The 20,123-nt window shown below is 37.2% G+C and overlaps 1 protein-coding gene across 1 annotated transcript in view; it reads right to left on the reverse strand.

Annotated features, from left to right (window-relative positions):
* fsd (transmembrane protein fates-shifted) overlaps nt 1–20,123 on the reverse strand; it is a 69,964-nt gene that overhangs the window by 19,888 nt on the left and 29,953 nt on the right. Inside the window, exon 2 of the mRNA XM_090382721.1 lies at nt 3,853–3,936. Coding sequence (XP_090238847.1) covers nt 3,853–3,936 — 84 coding nt within the window. The remainder of the gene's footprint in view (nt 1–3,852; nt 3,937–20,123) is intronic.

Here is a 20,123-nt window from a genome sequence, read left to right on the forward strand (position 1 = left end):
AGCATCCCATTTTTCTTCCAGCTCATGTAATGATCTTGGTAAAATACCTCCCACCATTCCCAACACGCTTCATTCAATGCCTCCTGTGGTCTTTCGTCAAAAGGATGTCAGAAGGATTTTGACGAATCTCGATGCTAAGAAGCTCCAGGTTCTGGTGGTATTTCTCCACTTATTCTCAAAACCTGTGCTCCTGAACTTACTCCTATTCTTTGCCGCTTTTTTTCACTTTCCTATTCCAAAGGTGTTTTTCCTTCTGTTTGGAAATTTGCTCATATCCAGCCAGTTCCTAAAAAGGGTGACAAATCCCTCCCATCCAATTATTGTCCCATTGCAATTACTTCTACTCTTTCTAAAGTAATGGAGAAATCAATTAATCGCCAATTCTTAAACCACCTAGAAACCTTCCATCTGATCGATGATCGCCAGTATGAATTTCGTCAGTGTTGATCCACTGGTGATATTCTGGCCTATGTTACCTATTTATGGACTATTTCAATGGAAAAGTTTCGTGAAACACAAGCAGTTGCTCTTGACATCTCAAAGGCTTTTTATCATGTTTGGCATAAAGGTCTTCTAAACAAGCTTCCATCTTATGGTTTGCCAACTGTTTTTTTGTAATTGTTTATCTAATTTTCTCTCTGATCGCTCACTGAGGGTGATGGCTCTCTGTATTCTAACTTCTCCATTAATGCCGGTGTCCCCCAAGGTTCAGTTCTTTCACCCACTCTTTTCCTCTTGTATATTAATGACCTTCTTTCATTGACTGGAAATCCTATCCATAGTTTTGCCGATGATAGCACATTGCATTCCAGTTTCCATTTTGAGAAACCTTGCCCTGCTCAATCAGCTTCAACTTTTTTGAAAATCTGCTACCAATTCCTTAAATGCCGATCTCCAGGTAATTCTCCAGTGGGGCAAAGACAGCTTAGTTAATTTCAACCCATCTAAAACTCAGTCTTGTCTTATATCTCGCAAAAAGGATTCTTCTGCTCCTATGCTTATCTTTGGTAACACTCCGATTTCTAAGCAAAATGATATATCTCTTTTGGGGATTACCCTGGCTTCTAATCTCTCTTGGCACAAGCACATTACAAATATTGCTTCCTCTGCATCTAAAAAACTTGGTTTTCTCTTTTGCTCTCGGCATTACTTTTCTTCCAAATAGTTGTTCACTCTGTACAAATCGCAAATCCGCCCTACCATGAATATTGTTCCCACATCTGGGGTGATGCCCCCAAAACCTCTCTCAGGCTTCTTGATTCCGTTCAGAAGAGGTTAGTTAGGTTAATTAATGATTCATCTCTAACAGAGTCTCTCCACTCGCTGTCTCATAGACGTACTGTTTCTGCTGCATGCCTCTTCTACAGATTTTTCCATGGGCACTGTTCTTCTGAATTGGCTTCTATAATTCCCGCTCTCTCTTTCAAAACAGTCCGAACACATGCCGCCACCAGCCAACATCCATTTACTGTCCAACTTCAAACTCACAGAACCAACGTTTCATCTTCCTCGTTTATTCATTTAACTGCCGTTTTTTGGAACAACCTTCCTTCATACGGATTTCCTGAAAATTACAGTCTACAGAAGTTAAAGTCCAATGTCAACAAATACCTTCTTTCATCTTCTCAACCTCCAACCCAAGCACGGTACAAAGTACTATAGGTTCTAATATCTCTCGTGTTCGGGGTTTACATAAAAAAAAAAAAAAAAAAAAAAAAAAGGCTCCTCTGAAGTCCACACAAATATTTAGTTGTTGTCTCTGCTTTTGATGCTAGAAGAGAGGTAATTGCATCGTCCATACCCTTGCCATGTGTAAATCCATATTGTACCAGAGATGAAAGTCCGTTATCAGTATAGGCACACCAAAACACGTATGGCAATGACCGTCTCAAGTGCCTTGCCCAAAACAGGGAGCAGGCAACAGGCCTGTAAGACGGATCAGACTCGAGCTTCTCTGGATTTTTAAGTAAGACCTTCAAATTCACTCTTCCATGCCCTATGAAAAGCACCCTGCAAAAGAAAAGAACTAAACATAGCAAAGATAATAGAGGAACAATCCTTTCAACCCATTTAATCACATCAACCTACAAACCTTCATTACCGAGGCATTTTCCAGAGCAGATTGCCTCCACTGAACAAAATATTGAACTCCATTATACAAAAGATATATAAATATACATTTGCATTTACTCCTAAAGTTATCAAATAGGTGTCAAAGTGAAATTAGCTAATTGTGCCAAACTTTAGTTTTTGAAATTCAATTTTAAGATTATTAATTTTAAATCTGACTATATGTGAAAAAATCTCCAGGAATGAAAAGGATCACAGATTATTTACAAAAAACACTAGAGTTTACAAAATACTGCAGCAACACACTATGGAAATATGCCAGAGATCCATATGTTTATAGGTCTGTGTTGCTAGATTATAATGTCTTAAATATCCATAAGTTACAATTATGATTTAAAAATTTTTTTAAATGCAACTGCTTCAATTTTTATGTGAAATCTGACATACTAATGTAATTTAAGATAATAAATCCAAATAGGACTTTATCATAATACAATTTTAAGATACAAAAAATAAAAACCAAGAAGACAAAAGCATGCACTACAAAAGCACCATTCACTTCTAATCTCACACAGAACAGAATACATGTGATTAAATATGATAAGAATGTTCAAGATCATATTTAATGCAGGATTAGATTAATTATATAATAGCTAATATAAGCTATACTGCTCCCTGAGCAGGACAGACAGGCTGCTGCTAGGACAGCTCATGGGGTTTTTTCAATGATATATACAGGAATTTTGCCAGCAGGGATAATTGTGATTATCCCCTTGTATAATGCAATTGTCAGGCCACATCTTGAATACTGTATACAGATTGGGAGGCCACGCTTTAGGAATGACACAGATCTGTTGGAATGGGTACTATTACCAGGAAAGGCTTCAGTTTTGCAAACTGCAGCACCAGGAGACTAGACACCTGCAAGGTCTGATTGAGGTGTTTAATGCTTTCAATGGATTGAGTAAGCTCAATGCTGATGGAATCCTTCCTCTTGATCAAACTACACACAAGGGGGACATAAATTCAAAATGGGAAAGGCTGGGTTGCAGGAATATATGCAGAAATCTGCCTTCAGTCAGCAGGTGGCCAATCGTCAGAACAAACTCCTATTTTGTGTTGTAGGGTGGATGGTTTGAATAAATTCAAGGAAGAACTAGATAAATTTTTAGAATGGATGGACAGGTGATATGGGAAGTGTTGGTTTATTTTTTTGGCTGATGCTGTATAAGCTTGCTTTCTCACATCATTTGCTACCATTATTATTATTATTATTAGCCATATGGTGCAAGGAAGTTTGAGGCTTATGCTGCACCAGCCAAAAAAGATTCCAAGTTACCCTGGAGGGGGGGAAGAGAGAGAGAGAGAGAGAGAGAGAGAGAGAGAGAGAGAGAGAGAGAGAGAGAGAGAGAGAAGTAGAAAGGAATCACTAAGAAAGAGAAGAATGATGATTATTACTAAATACTAATATAAATGTATGGGGGGAGAGAAAGAAAAAAAATATAGTTTTCCTTTCTAGATGCTTACAATTGGTTTTTAAACAAAATCCTCAAAAGCAAAAGGGGTTACACCTAAAGTACACAGTACCATGGAAAGGGCAACCCATTAGGTAATACATTATGGCATGCAATTCATAATGCAATGCCTATTTAACACTAAGGATATTTTACAATCATCAACTATTGTAGTACTGAAGTTCACTACTAACTGAAGTTAACCTCACTATTTACATAAGGTGGTTTTTCTGTCTAGCATATATCACAATTTCACAAATATACATACCTTTTCTAGCTAAGGAATTTGTGGCAGGTTTTTTTGGCCTAGACGTTAATATTCTGCTGTTTGCAAAATCATTCAATGTAACATCTATAATTAAAAACAAAATATATATCAGAATATTTTATAAATTTAAGTTCAAACAGCATAATATAACATACATAAGGAATATAAGATACAATGCAAAAAGAACAGGGTTGTAATTAGATTCAAAGCAAAAAAAAAAAAGTGAAGTCAGCAATTTGAGAGAACAAACAAATATGCAAAAAAAATGATTTAGTGACATGAATTGTCGCCATAAAATTTTTCACTCTATTCATTCTTGACATATTTATATACTTATATCATAAAGTACCCAGTCACATTATTCCAAAAGCCTGGAACCAATATAATGTAAGACTAGTTTCCAAGGTAAGAACCCCAGGTAAACCTAGAAATTTTAAACCAATTGCATTAAGTTAGAAATTCTTGAAAAAGTCAGACTGTCGACAAACCTTGCTTTCGATACTGGGTTCTTTCACTCATTTTCACATTGTAATTAGTGGAAGATCCATAACCTACAACTCACTAGGGATACTTATAAGACTGCCACTTATGACCTCTGTTCATCATACAATGAGTTCAATGATTACAGGCTTGAGTCCCTTATAAATTGGGGGAGGAGAGAGACTTTTTTTGGCTTTCTTCTCAGTGTGGCTGAATTAGTCAGTCTCTGGTGAAGGTTGCTTAGCAAAAATATCTGTTTTTTCACTGGAAAACTAGAAGAAAATACTTCTTAAAGTCAGATGATTTTTTATTCAGATGGATGAAAAACTTTCTGCATCAAGCTGGCTGTAAATTTGCTAAAAGATTGTAGGTATCCACCACCGGAGGAAGCTATTCTGTTGTCCATGCTCAGATGGTCTGTTCAGGATGAGAGGTGGTTGAACTCGCTTACAGGGATCAAACGAAATTGTAGGGAGGAAAAGCTTGACTGGGTCCCTGCAAGGCATAATCAACTACCTCTCACCCAGAACGGACAATTCTGGGTGATCACAGATGATAGTGGAATAACTTTCTGCAGAGGTGGAAGTCAGTCATCTCTTAATCCTGAGGTTTGTAACTGTTTATGGTCCAGGAAGTAGATACATGTATTACATCACAAGAATGCCTTACTCCTTTCCCAGATTGGCCAAACTTGAAACAAGAGGGAAGAGAGAAACTTTCAGCTAATGTTTCAACAATCATCATATGTCTGTAAGTTTTCCTGCCATTCCTAGTTCTTGTTTCTTCAATGTTCAGTAATGCAGATATTCCACAGAATGTTCCATAAGAACCATATTTAGATTTTTGTAAAGAGAAACAGCTTAGTATATTTGTAAATGTGAGTAAAATGTTTTTTTATTAAATTGTTTTTATTTAATGCAGAGCAAGTTCATTATGTTATTATTATATATTACATCACAAAAAATAAGAATATCTAAGTTCTTGTTTTTGTGCCAAAAAAACATCTAAGGCCATAATGCATGCGTTTCAGTTTTTCAAAACCACAAAGCTGGTTTGACTGTTTTGAAAATGTAAATTTTCTGTTTGGGGAATGGATGAACCATGCAATTAGTATCAGTATTAATTACACTGTAACACTGAAATTCAGCACCCTGAAGGAGCAGGAATACAGAGAGGATATTTAGAGAATGAGAGACAGCCAGAGTTAAGGAACACATTTAATGATACAAAATGATGCTTATAATGTATAGCTCAATATGACGTAAATCCACCATGGTTGAAGTACACTGAGCTAAGTGTCTCAGCATTGAATCATATCGGTGCCAATAGACTCCTGTGGTATTTTCCATCAAACCTCTTGCCATTGTAGATGTTCTAGTCCTGCAAATCATCCATAGTCTGTGCTGGCTTTATAAATGGCACCCAATCATGGCCCATATGTGCTTGATGGGGAAGAAATCCTGGAACTGGCTGCCCAAGACAGTACATTCACACCACAAAGACACTTATAGGAAACCCCTGTGGTATCTGTTTGGGAATTTACCTGCTGAAAAATGGTGTCAGGAATGCCAGTAAGAAAGGAGAGAGTGACAGGTTCCAGAATCTTAGCAACACTGAAATTTAGATTAGCAACAATAAGAGTCAGATTGCTGATGTACATCAATGACAGATCATCAAACCAATCACTTCTCCCACCGTAACACCAGCAGGGCATCCAGCAGAGCATTTAACAATGGTTCTAGGATCACTGCTTCCATCATATCATCACCACACATGTGTAAGGTGATTACCAGTCCTCAAGCAGAAATGGGATTCATTTCTGAAGACAGTCGTCGATGCTATTCTGTATCCCAGGTGGCTTGTGTGCAACATCATTACAGATACTTTTGATGATGTAAGGGATAATCAATGCAGTGGGTGGTATGAATGGCAGCTCCCTTCTGCCAGTTGGCATGCAATGGTTCGGCGGGTGATGAGGCGGCAGCGAGCTAATGTCACAGATCATTGAATGGTACCCTGCATGGCTATAGGTGTGGTGTAAACCTGTCAGCAAATAAGATGATCCTTCCATTCTGCAGTCCTCTGTCACGCCCCACTACCCATTCAATGACCAGTCATACTTTTCCACAGCCCATACATTCCACTACATAATGAAGCGACCTTACAGCCCCCTCAAAGGTTGATAACCTGCCCTCTGTCAAAGTTGCTGATTTCAGTATCAAATTTATCGTCTCAACACTCCTACAGTTTCCTTGCATTCTGAAGTTGGTTTCTGCAAGGCAGAAGCTTGTAAACTGCATTATACATGTGTGCGTGCACGCACACACAGCTTTTAACCCCATGATCTCTATTTTCATTTTTATGTTATCCGAAGATACCACCCAATTGGTCCCATATTTTAATCATTTGTGTATCTTGGCACAACTCATTCACCTACTAATTTGCTTGCACTTCTGATCATTCCTTCTGAGTACTGCAATTTAAACATCACAGAATGTACACTTCATCCACTTCTTTCAAATATTTGTCCAATTCTTCATGATGCTTTTGCACCATAAGTGTCCCTTTCTCTGATGTTGAAGGGATGGTACTGCATTCCTTGTTGTCTCCAGATGAAATGCCTAGCATCTGTTTATAAGTTTAAAGGAACTCATCATAAAACAGAACAGTACCCCATTTGTCAGAGCTCCAAGTCACATATTCATGGAACCAGTTTCAACGAGCTCTGCGATGTTTGGGGTTATGGGATACAAATCACTGACTTCCTTGCATAGAGTCCACTTGACGAGCCACCTTAACACAGTTCCAATTGGAAATGTTTTCACCTATGGCCACGGCAACTATGAGACATTTTATGACAGGACATTGTAGGTTCCATCTTGCTGTTAGAGCTAGATGTCTGTTCTGGTTGATATAGCCCTTGGGTGATGTCAGCCAGCTTTTTTTTGTAATAGTTCCTGTCTCCTGAAACTGCTTCCATAGTGCTAGTTAGTTAGTTAATTATTTGGTTTTTAGAAGCATTAGCAACTAAGGCCATATTACTCCGGGATATGCAGTGGTCATTCCCTGACCTTTCAGCATCCTCCGTATTTGGTGGTGATGGGCTCGAACCCCGGTCTAATCAAGAAGCGTGTGCTACGCTCTGCTGCTCCTTCCCACCTGGCTACGGAGGCGGCTTCCATAGTGCCAAGAGGAAACTGTGACATATTAAACCAATGTGCCATCTCCGCCTGCAATTGCCCAGCTTCAAGTCATTCAATGGCTCACCATCTCAAAGAATCATCTAAATGATGATGACTTGCCATCCTGAGTACTGGAGATGTGGCTATCCCAGTGGGCAAGCCAAAAAATAGAAAGGAAGTGATATGATTGCAACTCGTGTTTTTATAGGTATGAATAATTTGCATAATGTGCGGCTCTGTAAGGTGGCAGATTGATTTCTATTGGATACTTGGAATTTACATGCCAGGATGCCTATTATATCAAATATTTGCCTTTGGTAACACTGTTCAATAAAATATTTGTGAAAAATATTTTGTTCTGTTAATTTTGTTGAACAGTAATTTATTAGAATTTTTACAAGGCATTTCACTTTGTCCCTCATGGGAGGTTATTGTATAAGTTAAAAAGTGTTTGGATTACTGGAAATATTCCAAGGTGGATTGCAGGTGTCTGCAGGGCAGAAGCAGAGGGTTGTGATAAATGGATAATGGACATCAGAAATGAGTTCCCCCAAGGATCAGTTCTTGGACCACTGTTGTTTCTAATTTTCATAAACAACATTGACGAAGGGATGGAGAGCATGATGTCAAAATTTGCAGGTGAAGTAAAGATCTGGAGAGTTGTTAATAATCAGTGCTCCTTCAGAATGATGTGAACAGGCTTCAAAAATGGTCAGAAAAGTGGCATTATGTTTTAATGCAGCAAAATGAAATCCAATCTTACACTTGGGAATACGGAGCAATCCAAAAATAACTTACACACTTGGTGTAGTCGAATTAAAAATGGCAGAGGAAGAAAGGGATCCGGGAGCTACAATACAGGCAGATGTGATGTTCTCTGAGCAGTATAAATAGGTTGCCAAGAAAGCCCATGGTGTCCAATCGATGATTTATCAAAACAATATCCTGTAGAGATAAAGGAGGTCATAATTCCACTGTATAAGACAATTGTAAGACTGGATTTGAAATACTATGTCCAAGTATGGAGATCTCATCTGAAAAAAGACATCGAGCTTCTGGATGTCAAAAAGATGAGCAACTACCACGGCACGATTGGCAAAAGGGCGATATGAGGAGAGACTTTGATTATGTGGGCTACAGAGCTTGGCAACCAAGCACCTTAGAGGGGTCTTGATTGAGGTTTAAGGATATGAGAGAAGTTAGTAAAATGAATGAAAATTTTTCATCATTATAAATGAATTCCAGAACTACGGGCCATAAATTCAAATTACAGTGGTTGAGGTTTTTTTGCATTGCAAGAAGTTTTCTTTTAGCCAGCAAGTTGTTGTTTATTGGAACAAGCTGTCTCTGCAGATAGCTGAGGCTGACAATTTGAAGAAATTCAAAGGTCAACTAGATAGTTAACTAAGTGAGGAGGGAAGCATATAATTTATATTCTCTTATCTACTTTTTTTGGTCAACGTAGCAAAAGCCTATGGTCTCCTTGCACTATATAGCTAAAGTAATACTAATACTACATGCTAGCTGTCAAATTCTGTGTTAATAATACACTGCCCTCAAGTCAAATTCTTGGAGATGATACTTGATCCAAAACACTTTCAACCCAAACATCCTTTCTTTCAGACTCAAAATTCTACATGCTTTCTGGACCCTTAAACCTGATCAATCTCTAGTGTCTGATCCAAAGGTGATCATGAGATACTTTCTCATCTACTTCGCTTTCTGTGCACTAATATCTGGTCCTCAGCCAGTACCGCAGCCCATAAAATCATTCCATTTTGAGAGTACTGAACTCAACTGGATAAAAGCCAAATTTAACAAACCTTACACTATGTGAGGTTTGTTACGGATCAATCACAATCCAATTGCCATTCACTAGAAAATTCTAGAAATTTTGGAATTTGCTGCCAGGTATTGCTTGGCGAAGACGTTGACTTCTGTAGCTGCTGCAAGCTGATAAGTTTTCATTGAAATTTTATCATATTTTTGATTAGTTAGCATATTAATTTGTGCTTTATGAATAGATTAAATAAATTTAGTGGTGTTTATTAGCTCATTTATTAAATGTAGCTAATGATTTTGTAAGTTACAACTCGCTACTTCTACCGCTATCGTATTGGTGTTTTGGCTGGAATATCATAGTGCAATCAGTACAATAGAAGAATAGTAGGGTTTTAATTGTGATAAATAAGTATTTAAGGTTTTAATCACTTTCTGGACATATATCTTTTGTATTTAGCTAAGGATATAACTAATTTAGCATTGTGGTCATTACCGTATAGCATAACTAGATAACTAATAACTATATAGCGGAATACGTATTACTGTATTGTATAGCTAAAGGCCTCTGTAGCTGATTGGTCAGGAGCGGGAGTGCAGTGGCACACGCTCTTTGAGTAGACCGGGGTTCAAGCCCCTGACTGCTAAATACGGTCGATCTGCTAACCCACACTGGACCAGCGTGGCAGATTATGGTCCATTTCCCTCAGCATGAATTGTTGAGGAGGCTTCCATCCTGCAGTGGGTTGATAATGGCTGCAATTTACTTTTTTTTTTATAGCTAAGTATAGTATAGTAAATTAATCAATTAAATTTATTAACCTTATTAATTTTTATTGTTAATTAATTAAATCGTATTTAAACAGCAATCATACCACAGACTAGGGCAGCAATGCAACATTCAGAAAGTAGCAGGAGTGCTGTGGCTCAGGAGAGAACTGAAGGGGGCGATTATCCAATACATCACAGCCTAAAGAAATGTGCAACTTGTGAAATGCTTGCACACCTTTCTGGGATGGGACATGATGTTGTCAAGTGGGATGTCTTTGTGTGTGTTCGATGTAAGCAGTGTGAAGAAGTTAGATGCCAACTCAGCGTTATGAGAGCTTGAAGGACAGGGTAGATGTCCTCAAAGGATTTAAATTGGGGGACCCATTAAGCTCTCAGCTGCCCTAATCAATGCCAGAGCTTGCACTTGATCATCAGGCAACACAGTGGCAACCTTTGGGGCAGAATGTGTTGGTCCCAGAGGAGCTAGTTATTTTCAGTGACTATTGTCAGGGAGACAGTAAAATATATTGTGCACAAAGGATAGGTGGAATAGGACCAGAGTATGACTGCCAGGGGCAAAAGTTGATGACGTAGAGCAGATATTATCTTTTAAGGGCACAAAGGATGATATTGTTGTACATGTTGGCACGAATTACATTAAGAGTAGGAGATCTGTGGACTTACTTAACAAGTACAGGTCGATGTTGAAAAAAATTCACGAATTAGCATTATATTTGAAAGTGTCTGCAATTCTGCCCAGACATGATAGGAGGGAGTATATGATAAGAGCCTTTTCAATGTTGGCCTTGCAGAGATTGTGCAAGGCTCATGGGGTTGAATTTTCTCCAGCATGGTTGGTGCTTGTTAACAGGAGAGATTGTTTCTACAGGGATGGGATACACTTAAATAGAAAGGGTGGAAGAATATTTGCTGATGCTATCAAGGCAGTGTTGTGGGTTGGAAAACTGCTAGCTTGGTGGGGAGATTCAAAGACTAATAGTAGCCACAGGCAGAGGTGAAAGTGATTCTTGCGCTGCTTCTATTGGAATGAACAGCAGCCTGGAACACAGTGGCATTTGTGGGTTTTTTTAGAGAAACTAACAGTAAGAATAGGTGTATGTATACTTGCATGAATACCAGTGCTAGGGAGTATGGGCATGGCACACCCAGGGTCCTGAGCTGGATATCATCATTCTTTTCTTTCTTGGTGATCCCCTTCCACTTTTGACTCTCTCTCTCTCTCTCTCTCTCTCTCTGTCAGGGTAACTCAGAATTTTTTTTTTTTTTTTGTTTGGCTGGTGCAGCATGAGCCTCAGGCTTCCTTGCACCATATAGCTAATAATAATAATAATAATGATAGTAGTAAATAAATTTGCTGAATTTGAAGTGCTGGTCAAAACATCAAAAGTGGATATTGTTGGGATATCAGAGATGTGGTGCCACATGGATATAAGCAGTGCAGAATTGGAATTTGGGGAGTACAATGTGTACAGAAAGGATAGATAGGACAGGTAGAGAGGGAGGAGGGGTTATACTGTTAGTTAAGAAACACAAAATCTAAGGAAGTGCATCCAAATGACACTGGTGGATAACGCAATGTTGAGTCAGTGTGGTGTGATATAAGCATTGGGAAAGGAAAAATGAGAGTAGGTGTGTGTTATAGGACTAATGAACCTGATGGGTATAATGAGAAATTGTGCATAGAAATAAGAATGGGCCAGTAAATCAGAATGTCTTATATAATGGGGGATTTTAACTTCCCAGATACTGATGGGAACTTATGGATTGGTCACTCACACGCTAGCAAGACTTTTGTGGATTTATTTGATGACTGTTTTCTACAGAAACATGTTTGCGAGGCAACCAGAGGGAAAATACTCTTAATCTGATTATCAGCAGTGATTCTTCATGCATTAAGAATCTGCAGATAAAGGAACCACTAGGTGGCAGTGATCACAATGTACTTATTTGGGATTTACTTAAAGATGTAACTACCATCAGGAATAAGGGGACGTGTTTTTGCTTTCGTTAAGATGGCTACAGTGGTCTCAGACAGTTTTTAAATTCTATACAATGGGATCAACTGATGACGTTAACAACAGTGAATTCTAAATGGGAAGCCTTCAGGGACTTAATCTTGAAGGGTGCTAAGCTTTTCATACCAACTAAGAAATGCTATTCAAAGTTTAGGTCTAAATGGATATCAGATGAATTAATGAGGCTTGTGGCAGAGAAGAGAAATGCATGGGATGCATATAAATTATCAGGCAACGGAGAAGCCTATGGCAGATATAAGTTAGTCTGTAATCAAGTCACAAAGGAGGTTAGGCAGGCGAAGGCAGATTACGAGAAATCATTGGCAAAGGATGCAAAGAAAAACAGCAAAGAGTTCTTTACTTATGTAAACTCTAGAAGGAAAGGGATGAATCAGATTGGACCAATTAACATAATGGATTGACTATTGATGATCATGCTCAGTAGCTGATAAACTGGATGAGTATTTTCACATACATTCGCACATGAGGAGTTATTCAAGGAGGGGAATGCGAGAAGCTTATTAAACTCTAACACGGAGTTATAATCTTTCCTCAATTTGAATTTATGCCCTCTCAGGTGATTATTCTGAGCAAGAGGAAGAATCCCATCAGCATTGAGCATGCTCAAACCATTCAAGGCTTTATACACCTCTATCAGATCACCTCGCCGGTGCCTAGTCTCCAGACACTGTAATTTGCAAAACTTAAGCCTTTCTTCGTAAGAGCACCCCTTTGTTCCATTCACTAATCTTGTTGCCCTTCTCTGTACTCGTTCCAGCAGCTCTACATCCTTCTTGAAATGAGGCCTCCAGACCTGTATACAGTACTCTAGGTGTGGCCTGACCATTGCCTTATACAAGGGAATAATCACCTCCTTATCCCTGCTAGAAAAATTCCTATATATCATTGACAATACAAATTGTTGAAGTTAAACATAAAGAAGGCAATGTGGTGGATGGAATCTATCCAGTTATATTAAAGAAGGCAGCAAAGAAAGTAAGCAAACACTTAGCCATCATTATGAAAGCTTCCTTGGATTCGGGGGAGGTCCCCATGGATTGGAGATGTGCAAATGTATCCCCAATTCACAAAGGGGGATTGAAGGGTGACATGGGTAATTACAGACCTGTTAGTCTAACTTCTGTTCCAGGGAAAATAATGGAGTCACTGGTTAAGGAAGCAATGCAGGATCATCTGGACAAGACTGCAGTTATAGTTCAGACACAGCATGGGTTTGTTAATGGGAAGTCTTGTCTGACAAATTTGATTGGATACTATGATGTTGTCACAAAGGAACTGGATGCAAAGAATAATTTTGATATCATATACTTGGATTTTAGGAAAGCTTTTGATACTGTGGCACATGGAAGACTACTGTACAAATTGGAGCAGTATGGCATTAAGGACAAGTTGCTACAATGGATAAAAGGATGGTTTAGTGGGAGAAGACAGAGTGGTTATCAATGGACACTGCTCTTCATGGACTAATGTTATTAGTGGAGTCCCGCAGGTTTCGGTGTTGGGCCCATTTTGGTTTTGGTATTTATCAATGATATTCATAAAGGTATATCAGGGTTCATGTCTAAGTTTGCGTACGATATGAAGGTTGGCAGGGTTGTTAATGACAGTAATGATAGTACGCTACTGCAATAGGATCTGGAAAAGTTGAGCAGATGGGCTGAGAGGTGGCAACTGAAGTTTAACATTGACAAATATAAAGAAAAGCATAAGGGTAGCAGTAACCCCAAACCAAACCAAACCAAACCAAACAACTGGGTGGTACTACACTGGGGTAGTGGAGAATGAAAAGGACCTGGGGGCAATTGTGCAGTCAGATATGAAGTTTTCTGAGCAGTGCAGATGGTCTGCAAGAGTAGCTCATGGTGCCTTGTCAATGATATACAGGAATTTTTCTAGCAGGGATATGGGGGTGATTTTCCCCTTGTATAAGGCAATGTGTAGGCCACACCTTAAGTACTGTATACAGGTCTGGAGGCCTCAATTTAGGAAAGATGTAGAGCTGCTGGAATGAGTACAGAGAAGGGCAATGAGATTGGTGAGTGGAACAAAGGGTTGGTGTTACCAAAAAAGGCATAAGTTCTGCAAATTGCAGCTTCTGGATACTAGGCTCTGCAAGATGATCATCTAATTGAGGTGTATAAGGCTTTGAATGGATTGAGCAAGCTCAATGCTAACAGGATTCTTCCTCTTGTTCAGATTTCTCACCTGAGGGGACATAAATTCAAATTGAGGAAAGACAATTGTAGAATAGATGTGTGGAAATTTACCTTTAGCCAGCTGGTGGTTGATGGTTGGAACAAACTTCCATCCGTTGTAGTGGAGGTCAGCAGCTTAAATAAGTTAGAGGCAGAACTAGAGAAACATTTGGAGTGAATGGATGGCTGAAATGGGAAGGTTTTTTTTTTTTTTTTTTTGGCTGATTCTATATAAGCTTGCTTTCTAGCATCATGTGACTCTACAAATTCTAATGCCAATTCAATCCTGTGTTGCATTTTATGGTCTGTAATAGCACTAATAACCACTGTTGAACCTGGTATGCAGTATCTGGCAAATCCCATATCTGCTCTCAGGAGTTGTCCTTCATTACAGTGCAAATTTAAGAGAATTAACACAGTGAATTAATATTTCATCACTGCCAGTGACACCAATAGCAAACCCATCAATGCTGATCTATGATGCAGAAATCCAAAATGAAGTGAAATTAGCTGTCAGTATGTTCTCTTATTTTATTATATAAACAGGTTTATTATATTCAGAATTTTGTAAACCTTACCATGTCTGCATGCTGGAGATGCAGTATGCCTTTGTAATGGCAATAAAAATGCTTATATGCATATAACCCCAAACTGATTAAATTTTATTATGTTCCCCACCCAACAGATATACTCTTTTTGATTTATGTGCTTGATAATCAGCAGCACCTTTCCTGTATACAACTTACTATATTCAAACTCCAAAGCCAATATATCAGTATGGCACCATGTCTCTGTTATTCTAGTTATGCTGACACTTGTTGATTCAACTAGTACTTCAAGTTCATTAAATTTATTAATTTGATGAATTGAAGTGTTAGTTAAATTAGCATTAGTAGATGCATATGATGCAAGAAAGCAAGCTTATACAGCATCAGCCAAAAAAAAAAAAAAAAATTTGCCCATCCATTCGCTCCAAACGTTTTTCCACTTCTTCCTTGAATTTATTTAAGCTTTCAACTTCCACAGATGAAAGTTTGTTCCAACAATCAACTACCTGTTGGCTAAAGTCGTATCTCCACATATCTATCTGAACAACTGTCAACTCAATTTCAGTTTATGCTCCCTCAAGGTTTGTAATCTGAGCAAGAGGAAGAATCCCATCAGCATTGAGCCTGTTGAATCCATTCAAGGCCTTATACACCCAATCAGATCACCTTGCAGCTGCCTAGTCTCCAGATGCTGTAACTTGCAGAACTTAAGCCTTTCTTTGTAAGATCACTTCTTTGTTCCCCCTCACCAGTCTTGTTGCCCTTCTCTGTACTCATTCTAGCAACTCTACATCCTTCCTAAAACGAGGCTTGAAACAACCTGAGAATAACTTACCATTTGAATGTTATCAAATTTAAAGCAGTGGAGGATGAAAAAGACCTAGCATAATCATATAGTCTGACAATGAAGTTCTCTGAGCAGTGAAGATAATCTACTATTCAGGATCATTGAATTGTGTTAATGATATACAAGCATTTTGTCAGAAAGACAGAGGTGATAATACCATTATATAAGGTAATAGTTAGGCTATATTTTGTGTACTACATACAGGTTTTAAGCCTCACTTTAGGAAGGAAGAGGATCTGTTGGAATGGGTCCAGAGAAGAGAAACGAGAGGTCAAGGGTACAAAATAGTGCTCTTACCTAGGAAAAGACATAAGTCTGTAAACTGCAGTGTCTGGAACCTACACATCTGGAAGCCTGACAGAGGTATTTAAGGCTTTAAATGGATTGAGTAAACTAAATGCTGATGGCATCCTTATTCTTTCTCAGATGACGTGCATTGCACAAGAAAATAAACTTAAATTGGAAAAGGATGATGGTTGAGGACAGATTTGCAAAAATTTGCTTTTGGAGAGAAAGAGTAAATTAATGTTGGATAAACACAAAGTAAAGCAGGAAGTTCAGGAAGCCAGTCGAGCAAATTTATTTAGAGCAGAGGAAATTAAACTTCCACCTGGTATTGTTGAAGCAGGTAGTTTGAACAAATTTAAAGAATTAGGCAAAGTATTGGAGGAGATAGGCAAATGAAGTTATTTTTTATAATACATTGCATCCTTGCACCCGTATGCTATTACTAATATTAAATCCTTATTAGAACATGGAATACGAAGAAACATGAAAGAGGGCTAAGATATGTATGAAAGAGGCTAAAGAAAAATCTTAAGATTTTTGGATAATAAGTGTCACAAAGGTGGAAAAAATCATAATTAATATAATCAAAACAGAATACTTTGATTATTTGCTAAACAAAGGAGCTTAAGGTATCACTGAAGAGGAAAAGATTGAAATGGAGGAAGTTACCTTGCTGTAGAAAGGTGTTAATTGCATCAATATAAAAAAAGGGAAATAAAGCTGAGTGAAAATTATAGAATTTAATTACTAAGTATACCAGGTCCATGCAAGTAACTTAGCAAAAAGGGTTAGAAGTCTTGTCTCTCATAACGTTGGGAAAGAACAGTCAGGTTTTTGGTCAAACAGGAAATGCCAGAATCAAATGTTTCACCAAAACAAATTATAGAAAAGTCATGGACCCATAATATTGTTAATTTGTTATTGTTATGTTTATCCTGCTAGCAAATGTTTGCTGTGTAGGGGGCAGATGTAACTTCTCCTTTTCTTTTACTTGAATAAATAAATAAATAATTAGGATTTGCTGATCTTGAAAATGTTTATAGTATTATCTAGAAATCTGAGCTTTAAAATTTTAGAAAAATATAGCACCAAGGATAATCAAGGGAACAGAAATTTGTATAGAAATGACAAATCTGTAATGAGGATTGAAATAAGCATTGGAAAATGGATTAAACCTGGAGTAAGGGAGGGATGCACCACAATACCTCTTCTTTGTTATAATTTTCATGGACAATTTAATAAAAGAAAGTTACCAAAAAAGTGGTAACTTACATTCTTTTATGGAAGAATGTAATCGGATCACTATTATATGCACAAGGACACACCGTGGTTTTATTTAACAGCAACCATTCTTCCTCGCATCATCACAGTACCTTGAAAGAGCTTCAAGAATCTCTGAATAAATTGGATGTAAGTTTGTAGAGGATGGGGCATGAAAATTAGTTACATAAAAACAATAGTTGTAAAAGTTGGGAGTGACAGACATTTAGGGAGTAGACTAATAACCAAAAACTGGAAAAGGCTAACTAATTTTGCATATCTAGAACAATGCCTTTAATGAAGAGGGAAACTCCCATGCAGCAGTTATAAAACAAAGTAAAGCAGAAAGTTCAGGAAGCCAGTCGAGCAAATTTATTTAGAGAAGAGAAGAAATTAACCAAAAGAAGAAAAAATCGAATGACAGATCAAAGCAATGGAAAAACTACAACATGAATGAGGAAATAAGAAAGAAACATGGAGGTAACAACCATCCAGAGGTTAAGTGAACTAAACTTAAGATGGTATGGGCATTCAGAAAAGGATGGGAAAAGATAATTATCCAAACAGATATTTGAAGCAAATAGAATGGTACCAAGCCCAGAGGCAGGTGAAAACAAAGATAAATTTATGGTGTCAGGCACACATTAAAAGAAAGAGGGCTTATTGTGGCTAGGGCTAGAGATATAAAATGACTGATTTGTACTATTATAGTAATCTCAATAGCTACTGTACACCCAGTGGGTATAACAAAATTGATGATCTCTCTTAGTTGATTATGCTCAGTTAAGGATCCAAAAAAGGGAGTAAACAATGAGATCTATGGAGTTTTTCTACATTGAATTAAAAGTAATGGTGTGTAACCATACATTTTGTGTCTTACAATTAAGGTCTAATTCAAGTATGTCTTTATACGATTGATTTCTCTTAATGCAATTTTAACATAAGAGAATGAATACAAGTTTAACAGCACTTTATTCCATATACAAAAAAAATTATCAAAGCAGGGACAACCAACCTTTTTATGGTTAGGAAACCAAAACAGATAAAATCCTGAAAGCCATATCAACAATGGGATGCATGGATCCTCATTATTGATATGGCTGCTTTGCAGCCCAAAAGCTGCTAAGGCCAAGATGCACCTAATAGATTCTCATGAGAAGCAGGCCACAATTCCTTACCATTAAGTATCATTTTTCAAAACAATTTAATTTTTCCAATCAAAGTTTATATTTGCAGCTTAATTGTTTTATATTTGATAATTAAATATGAAAAATCCATCAATCACTGCAAAAAACTAATAATATTCTTATTATAATACAGAAAAATCAATTATATTACTAAAAACAGATATTTTCAAAAAGTCAATATGAAACTACATTTTGTAACATTCAAGTTTTTTTAAACTTGGGGGGATACAAAACACTTAGGGATGCCTACACAGCCACAGGCTGGGAACCACTGTAGCACAGTATTAAGTTTTGAAACCTTTACTTGAATTATTCACATGCAGTGAATAACTCAAGTAAAGATCTTATTAATGCAAAGTTCAAAGGACCTAAACTTTTGGGTTTTGTAATAACGCCTGCCAAAAATGTCAAAACTTGGCCATTTTCAATAGTATTCATCTATTAACATTAACTTAGGCTTTGTCTAACAATAATACAAATAATAGTTTTTAAATTTTTAATTATGAGAGAAACCATGTAACTGAAATGAGAACAATTAACAGATACAAATATAGTTAACTACAAATAAATATAATAAACATAGCTATATAAGTATTCAATATTAAAGGAAACATGAAACCAATTAATTATAATTTAAAGAAAGAATTCAATTTCATCTGCACAGTTTATGTATTATATGCATTCAAAAGAGTACATTAACTTTCAACCACTGGTAGCAAAAACTTCATTTTTTGATTAGTCAGCATTTTTGTGTTGGCAACATAAAGTAGCAACATTATCATCTACCTCAAACTTCCTAAATTCTTTAGCAAAATCAATACACTCCTTCAGAGTTCCATCCCTCCCATTGCACATCATTTGCTGGACCATTGTTTCATTGATATTGTCACCGAAGCCACTTCTGAAGCAGTGGATTATTGTCCCAGAAAACATTACGAATAGCACCCAAGACATTCCATTTTGGCTGAAAATTGTTCCCTCTTTCTACATTATGGGTCACACACACTACTGTTGTGTACCTTATTAGGCAGGCTTTATAAGCTCCCTTGAGGTTATAAATAATGCCCTGATCCAGTTGCTGCATAAAAATGGTGGCAATAGAATGTATGTTCTTCAGCTTAAGTATCTAAGCAAAATGAGCTGTACGATGATCTAGAATTGTCAAAATATTCCCTTTCTCTTCTGAAGACTGAAAGATTGACTGCAAGCCTAGCATGTCTAATGGCTTCATAATCAGATAGAAGTGGTCTCTATTAGTCTCTAGTTTAAAATGTCTTGGCTATGAAAACTTTTAAATCACAAGTGGGTGAGTTTTGTAGTGCCATCTACTGTGCAGCATAACAGAGTAACAATTTTTTCTGTACTTAATTTTTCACCATTTCACTCTCTTTAAACAGTATGTGTTTTTTTGGAGATAAACTTTAATTAGGATTGTATCAAGCTTTCTATTTAACCTATCCTTTAGCAGGGGAACAATGTGCTTTCTATAAATGAGATTCTACTATACAATTAATAAAAAGAAAAGATACACTTTGTGGAACAAGAATTCAGCAGAGGTTTTGAAACATAATGCTCTAATAATTTGTTTGTATCAAACAGCAAAAATGTTATTAATGAACTAGTATCTATATGAATATAATCGACAAAGAAAATTACCACTTCAAAGTCAATATTAAA

This window comes from Mastigoproctus giganteus, chromosome 10 (genome assembly GCF_048544385.1).
Source record: "Mastigoproctus giganteus isolate SK-2022 chromosome 10, ASM4854438v1, whole genome shotgun sequence".
NCBI lineage: Eukaryota > Metazoa > Arthropoda > Arachnida > Uropygi > Thelyphonidae > Mastigoproctus > Mastigoproctus giganteus.